Genomic DNA, 7558 nt, shown 5'->3' on the forward strand with positions numbered 1-7558 from the left:
AGGCAGGAGCATGGGAAGGGAGGGAGCAGAGAAGCAGGGGGAAGGCAGAGGAGAGACGTGCAGGCAGCTGAGGGCAAGGGTCTAAGTGTGGTGGGGCGGGAGGGTTTGTTCTGGCAAAGGCACAGGGTGAGGAGGGGTGTCTGGCAGCGAACAGGTGTCTCTCCCTCGCTGTGCTCTAGGGCTCAGCTGTGAGCAGAGACAGAGGTGTGCTGGTAGCCTTGGCTGGAAGAAAGTGGAAACTGGCATGATGCCTACACCTCCAGTCTCCTGGGCATAGGAGGTTTCCTGTGTTATCAGGAGATGAATTCCTGTTTGTGGTTCGCATCACTGCCCATGGCACAGGGTGCCTCAGTGCACATGTGCTCTTCGTGGGCTCATCCCAGCCCAGTGGCCTCTCCACAATTGCCCCCAGTAGCTCATGGCTCATCTGTGTCAGGAAGCTGAGGGCTGGCAATGAGGAAAGGGGAACGAATGCAGAAATGAAAGTGCAGGAGGCGGCTGTGCTTTAGTGGAGAAGGAAGAGGGAGGGGAGGAGAGCGATCCTTCAAAGCAGGCTTGTCCCAGCTGCTAGGTGAAAGCCTGAGCTCTTGATTGAGTGGGGATGGTCACTCCGATTGCCTCCATGGCATAGATGCCAAAATTTTCTTGGCATCAGGTGAGCCCTGAGTGGCTGCGCTGCCTCACTGAGCTGCAAGGCCCCCCAAGGCAGGAAGAGCAAGGTGCCGGTGGCAGCAGAGGGCTGCCTGGGGTTTTCACCTCCTCCCGGTGGCTGCCCCGCTTGTCCCCATGTGACAGCGCGGTATGGCCCGAGTTGTGGAGAGTGGGCTGGGGGGATTCCTGGGGACGCGTGGGCTGGCTGCGGTGGGACCCGACCCCAGTCACCTCTCTCTCCCGTGGGAGCCCAGCGTGGCTCTGAAAAGTGAAAGCAGCTGAGTTCTAAAGTTCAGGCCAAATTGCCTTGGAAAGTCCCCTGTCAGAGCAGTCTTATCTCTGCCATACCTGAAGAAGGCAGATCCCATGGCCTCCTCCCGCACGTGTGGTGCCTGGGAGTGGGTTTGGAGAAGCAGGGGCTGTCCCTGCAAGTGAGCAAAGGACACCTCGGGGCAGGTGCCACAGTGGGGACCAGGGGCCTGATGCAAACCCAGTAGGGAATCTCCCTGCATGCATCATACATGGGCTGGGGCCACTGAGAGTCTGCTGAAAGGAGGAGTTATTCTTGCAGCTGGTCCCCCAGCTCTGCCGCTTGCTTCTGTCCCGTGCTAGCCTGGTCTGGGCCCTGTGGCTGTGCCTCTGCCCCAGGGTCTGCTGAGGGTGGTCAGACCCTGCCTGTGGGGCTGCTTGCCCTGGTTCACAGCCCCTTCCCCTGCTTTGGGGAGTGCTGGCAGCGGGGAGGCACCCCATGGCAGTGCAGAGGCAAATGTGGGTGGCCTCTCCTTCCAGTGGGGAATTCCCTGACACTGTGTGACCTGGGGCTTCCCCAGGGATGCAGCCTCTCCTGTCGAGCACAGCCTGTCCCTTGACGGCAAGGTAAAGAGGAGCCAGTCTTGTTTTGCCACTGAAAATGGGGCTTAGCTGAGGGTACTTGAGGTCCCCAGTGCTGGCTCCACCCTTGGGCAGAGCATGGGAGGAGGTGGATAAATGGTATTTTGGGGAACTGGCCTCTGGGCTTGTCAGCACGTTCATGTCCCCCTTGCAGCTGGCAAGAAGGCAGCCCCAGCCCCACTTCTTTGCTGCAAGGCTTGAGGGCCAAGTCTTTCCTTGTTGCCTGCAGAGGGATGCTGTCCATCCCCCACATTGCAGGTGGCATCCCAAAGCTGGTCTGTCGGGTGAGCGGGTTGTCTTGCCAAGGCTGACACAGCTCTCACCCTCTGTCCCACAGCCCTGCCTGCCCCTGCCCAGCAGCGTGGGCAGCAGGAGCCTGCTTAGAGCCAGGCCTTTGCTTCGGAGCTGATCCCTACCAGAGATAAAAGCCACGCAGGAGCCCCAGTGCAGGGGCAAGGAGGTGGCAAGAGGCTCAGCTCACGCCTGCCATGGTCTACAGAGCAGGAGTTGCTACCTGCTCCTGGCTGCTGCCTGCCATGGCTGGTGCTGGGCAGGGGGGCTGCCCTGCTGTGCAGAGCCAGCCCCTCCTGTGCAGGGGCACCACCAAGCAGCACAGCAGGTCAGCGTAAGGGACTGGAAATTCCCTCTTGGCTCTGCCTCCGTCACGCTCTCACTTCTGTTCTGAGTGTGCCGGGGCTAGTGTCAGACACAGATGGAAATAAAACCTGTCCTTGGGCTGGGGGACTCCGGGCTGCCCAGCCACCTCGTGGCTGTGGAGACCATGGCCCTGAGGACAGGGGCTCCCTGCTGGCCACCGAGCTCCGACAGTTGCACTTCCAGTGTCCGTCTGTGCCAGTGGGCTGTGTGCCAGCAAGGAAGGATGTGGGGGAGAGAAGAGGAAATTGCTGTGGGCCAGCAAATCGGCTGGCACAGGGACTGTGCCATGCAGGTGATCTTGGACCAGTGCCGGGCTCCTGCCCAGCTTTGGCTGCCTGCCTTCACAGAGGGGAAAGCAGAAGTGCTGCGCGCAGCCAGCAGCGGGGAACTGGAATTCCCCAGGCAGCTGCTAGAGACCAGACCTCTCTCCACAACTGCCAAAACTGGCCCTTGTGCTCTGTGAAACACATCCCAGATTCTTCAGACGCGTCCACGTTGGTGGCTTTGGGCAGTGCTGAGTCCAAGCTCCACACGTTCTGTGATGACCAAGAGAGGACCCTGTGGTGCTTAATGGGGACAGGAGGGTCAGTTCCCTGTGGGACTCAGAGTGAAGGATTGCCCTGAGGAGCTTCAGGGTTCCTGCTTTGCCCTGCTGCTTTGGAGGGAGGGCAGGGTGGAGGAGCTCTGAGCTGGTGGCAAGGGGAGGGGACTGGGGAAGGCAGGGTTATTCTGCCATGCAGCAGTGGAGGATCTCTGCTCCTCAGCATGGTACTCAGGACTCACTTTTTTTTTAACTCCCCATTCCTCTTATCCCCTCTGTAGGTTGGTTCACCTAGCCATTATCCACTGTGTCCCAGCTGTGGCACTCTGTTGTATCGCTCAGCTGCCCAGGGAAGTGCTGGAGATCCAGAATGATCTTTTCCAGGTATGTAGATGTGATCAGCAGAAGAGGGGAGGAGGGCAGGTGCCGCAGGCTGCTCGCTGGATAGATGACCAATCCTGCCCTTTCCCCAGGATCCCCCACACACTTCCTCCAGAGGGGGTGAAGATCTCATGTGAGCAGCCCCTTTTCAGGGATGGGAAAAAGAGTATGGGAGGTACTGAGAGAGAGGTGTGACAGCAACCAGCATCAAAGGGTGAAGGGGTCCTTTACAAGGTGCCAGGACGTTGCAGACAGCCCGGTTGGTGGAGCAGGCACAGCTTGAATGTGACAGGGTAGATAACCTGGGAGAGGTGTGTCCTGTGGGGCATCTCTCCCCTTTCCTAATTTCTGTCCCCACCTTCTCTCTAGACCCCACTCCACCTGGCCGTGTACCTGGAGCAGCCCAGTGTCATCCAGGCACTGATGCACAAGGGAGTGAACCCCGGTCTGCAGGACCGCAACGGCAACACGCCGCTGCACCTGGCCTGCGAGCAGCAGTGCCTGCGGTGTGCCCAGCAGCTGCTGCCGGACACAGGCCAGCCCCACAGGCAGCGCCCAGAGGGGAAAGCAGAAGTGCTGCGCGCAGCCAGCAGCGGGGAACTGGAATTCCCCAGGCAGCTGCTAGAGACCAGACCTCTCTCCACAACTGCCAAAACTGGCCCTTGTGCTCTGTGAAACACATCCCAGATTCTTCAGACGCGTCCACGTTGGTGGCTTTGGGCAGTGCTGAGTCCAAGCTCCACACGTTCTGTGATGACCAAGAGAGGACCCTGTGGTGCTTAATGGGGACAGGAGGGTCAGTTCCCTGTGGGACTCAGAGTGAAGGATTGCCCTGAGGAGCTTCAGGGTTCCTGCTTTGCCCTGCTGCTTTGGAGGGAGGGCAGGGTGGAGGAGCTCTGAGCTGGTGGCAAGGGGAGGGGACTGGGGAAGGCAGGGTTATTCTGCCATGCAGCAGTGGAGGATCTCTGCTCCTCAGCATGGTACTCAGGACTCACTTTTTTTTTAACTCCCCATTCCTCTTATCCCCTCTGTAGGTTGGTTCACCTAGCCATTATCCACTGTGTCCCAGCTGTGGCACTCTGTTGTATCGCTCAGCTGCCCAGGGAAGTGCTGGAGATCCAGAATGATCTTTTCCAGGTATGTAGATGTGATCAGCAGAAGAGGGGAGGAGGGCAGGTGCCGCAGGCTGCTCGCTGGATAGATGACCAATCCTGCCCTTTCCCCAGGATCCCCCACACACTTCCTCCAGAGGGGGTGAAGATCTCATGTGAGCAGCCCCTTTTCAGGGATGGGAAAAAGAGTATGGGAGGTACTGAGAGAGAGGTGTGACAGCAACCAGCATCAAAGGGTGAAGGGGTCCTTTACAAGGTGCCAGGACGTTGCAGACAGCCCGGTTGGTGGAGCAGGCACAGCTTGAATGTGACAGGGTAGATAACCTGGGAGAGGTGTGTCCTGTGGGGCATCTCTCCCCTTTCCTAATTTCTGTCCCCACCTTCTCTCTAGACCCCACTCCACCTGGCCGTGTACCTGGAGCAGCCCAGTGTCATCCAGGCACTGATGCACAAGGGAGTGAACCCCGGTCTGCAGGACCGCAACGGCAACACGCCGCTGCACCTGGCCTGCGAGCAGCAGTGCCTGCGGTGTGCCCAGCAGCTGCTGCAGGACACAGGCCAGCCCCACCGGCACCACCAGGACCTGCAGCTCCAGAACTGGCAAGGTGAGACCTGAGGGCAGCCCCGTGGGGAGCTGGTGGCTGGGTATGCTGGTCACGTATGCAGGGAGCCGGGAGCGTAGCAGGGCAGGCACAGGGCCGTGGTTGGGTGGTCTGGGCTGACTGTGGCTCTCTCTCCTACCTCCCCACCCCAGGCTTGGCATGTCTGCACATCAGCACCTTGAAGGGGAACATCCCAATGATGTCTCTGCTGCTGCAGAGGGGTGCTAACATCGATGTTCGGGTAAGGCTGGGGATATGGTGAGGTATTCAGGTGAGACTGGGCGTGGTGTGCAGCTCTCTGGGCCACTCCCTCCAACCCTGGAGCAGGCGCTGCCAGGCAGTGACAGGACTGTCGTGGGGCTTGGAGGCAGTGAATTTTGAGGGAGAAGAGATGAAAGGCCCTTGCGGGGCTGTTGGGTGCTATGACTGCAGTCAGGGTGGGGACTACCCCCTTTGCACCCTGTCAAGGGAGCGTGGACAGGTGCTGCGGGGTCCACCTGAGGGGACACAACATCCACGTGCTTGTGGTCTGTGGCTTGCAGGAGGGCACAAGCGGGAAGACCCCACTGCACCTGGCTGTGGAGTGCCACAACCGCAGGGCTGTCCAGTTTCTGCTGCGCCACGGGGCCTACGTGGATGCCCAGATGTACAACGGGTGCACCCCGCTCCACCTGGCCGTGGGCCGCAGGGACGCTGCCATCGCTGCCATCCTCTCGCACTCCGGGGCTGACACCCTGCTGAGGAACATGGAGAATGAGACAGCCCAGGACCTGGCTGATGGCAACGATGATGTGAGTCTGCAAAGGGGGGGAGGAGCTGTGAGTCTGTGAGGGGCAGGGGGTCGTGGTTCCGCCAGTGTGTCAGGGTGCAGGAGTCGGACGATTTGAGGGGAGCTCCTAGGAGGAGTTTCTAGCCATGTTCATGCTCCCCCATAAGGTGCAGGCATTGGCTCTGGGGATGTGTGGGTGCCTGTTGCCTTGAGACCTAGGGAAAGCCCAGCCAGAGTTTCTTGGCACTTTCCCAGAGAAGGTGGGAGGCTGCAGGGTTGGGGGAGGGGAGCAAGGTCTGGGCCTCTACCCCAGACCCATGGAAAGATGATCCTGGATCCTTACATATCCACATCCTTGTACTTTGCAGCTCCTCGCCTTGCTGCCCTTTGATGACCTGAAGATCTCAGGGAAGCCTGTTGTGTGCTCTGAATGAGCCTCTGGACTCCTTTGGCCCCTTGGGCTGCCTCCTCGCTCCATGCTGCTGCCCTGCTGCCCCCTGAGACCTTGTCTGCCTGCAGTTCCATGAGAGCAGAGCCACTTTGGGAGACTTATCCCCCCCTGCCTCCTCTTTGGAAGAGTTTTGTTGCCCTCAGGCTGCCTTTGCAGAGGGAAGAAGGTGGCACTATGAGCACTACACAGGGGAGGCTTTTCTTGTAGTATTTGTGCCCAGCAGCAGAACTGAATTTCCCCACCCTGACACGGTGGGAGTCTCCAGCTTACACAGAGAAGGAGCAGGAGAGGACTCCTTTTCACACTGTGTAGTAGACGGAGCATCCTCGGCACCCCCAAAACACCATCAGTGTAAGTGTGGGGTGAGGAGAATTAACACTCTAATAAACATTTGTTCTGGCTGTGGGCAGCTGAGGTCTCATGTGATGTAACCCACCCTGCTCCCCCGCAGCATCAGGAGGCTGAGCACTACCCCAGGCATGTGAGGGCTGCAGGGGCTTCCCCAGCCCACCTGCTCCCTGGGGTCCCTCACACAGCAGAAGGTGAGTAGGAGCACAGGGACTTCCCCACCTGCAGAGCCTTTCTGGTGCTCAAGGCTGAAGCCGAGAGATCCCAACATGGTGCACCATTCCCATGCCATCCTGAGAACATCAGGGCTGAAGAAAGAACACAGGAGGTGCCAGAAGACCAGGCTGTGGATCCCTGGTCCTGCTGTCATGCCTGGTATCTTGCTGCCCTTACTGTGCTGCAGTTTCCTCTTTCGCAGAGAGGACAGAAAGGTCCTGCCCCACCTCCTGGCTTCAGAGGGTGTTAAAAATCGTAGGGCACGGGTCTTCCCTGGGTTTTAGATTACCCCAGGCTAAAGCAGAGGAGATGGCTGGGTTATCTCGACATGCCTTCTGTTTCTCAGCTCACCAACCTTCACTTCCCTCCTCGCAAGCCAGGAAAACACGTGCAACACATGAGGGAACCAGCAGCCAGAGGTGCTGTGGGCACGGAGATAACCGGGTGTGCCTGACCCCACCGCAGCGAGGGAAATTCCCCACTTGCTGCCTGTTCGGGTCCCGCCTGCTGTTGTTTGGGTCAAATCCCAGATGTTGCAATCAACTACGGTGCTCTGGAGCGAGCCGCTGTCCTCCTCCCCCCTTCTGGGAAAGAAAGATGGCAAGGGAATGCCGCCAGGAAGGCAGCACGTCCCACCCGGGGGGACACAGAGCGGGGAACCGGCGCTGCCCGGGCAGAGCCCGTGGTGGGGCCGGGGCTGCTGCTGGGCGGGACGGGGGGGACAGGAAGACGCAAGTCATCGGCAGCGGTTTTTTAATGGTATTTAAAATAACAGCTATTGATTTACTTACTTGTTGTTAAGATGCCTCGTTGCTGGGTGGCCACCTGGCGGCTGCAGCCCGGCCGGGGGAGCGGGGGGTCGCGGGTCCTGCCCCGCAGCCCCGGCAGTGCCCGCTGCGGTGGGTGCCCCGGGACGGGGCCGGGGGGAGGGTCGGGCTG

At 59.6% G+C, this 7558-nt stretch overlaps 1 protein-coding gene across 1 annotated transcript in view; it reads left to right on the plus strand.

The window, feature by feature from the left end:
- Positions 1 to 6456, plus strand: part of LOC104396365 (NF-kappa-B inhibitor epsilon-like) — a 15033-nt gene extending 8577 nt beyond the window's left edge. Inside the window, exons 3-9 of the mRNA XM_010006206.1 lie at positions 3022 to 3124; positions 3491 to 3627; positions 4156 to 4258; positions 4625 to 4838; positions 4988 to 5076; positions 5378 to 5626; positions 5973 to 6456. Of these exons, the coding sequence (XP_010004508.1) occupies positions 3022 to 3124; positions 3491 to 3627; positions 4156 to 4258; positions 4625 to 4838; positions 4988 to 5076; positions 5378 to 5626; positions 5973 to 6038 (961 nt within the window). The 3' untranslated portion in view covers positions 6039 to 6456. The remainder of the gene's footprint in view (positions 1 to 3021; positions 3125 to 3490; positions 3628 to 4155; positions 4259 to 4624; positions 4839 to 4987; positions 5077 to 5377; positions 5627 to 5972) is intronic.
- The last annotated feature ends 1102 nt before the right edge of the window (positions 6457 to 7558 follow it).

This window comes from Chaetura pelagica, unplaced genomic scaffold (genome assembly GCF_000747805.2).
Source record: "Chaetura pelagica isolate M959 unplaced genomic scaffold, ChaPel_1.0 scaffold271, whole genome shotgun sequence".
NCBI lineage: Eukaryota > Metazoa > Chordata > Aves > Apodiformes > Apodidae > Chaetura > Chaetura pelagica.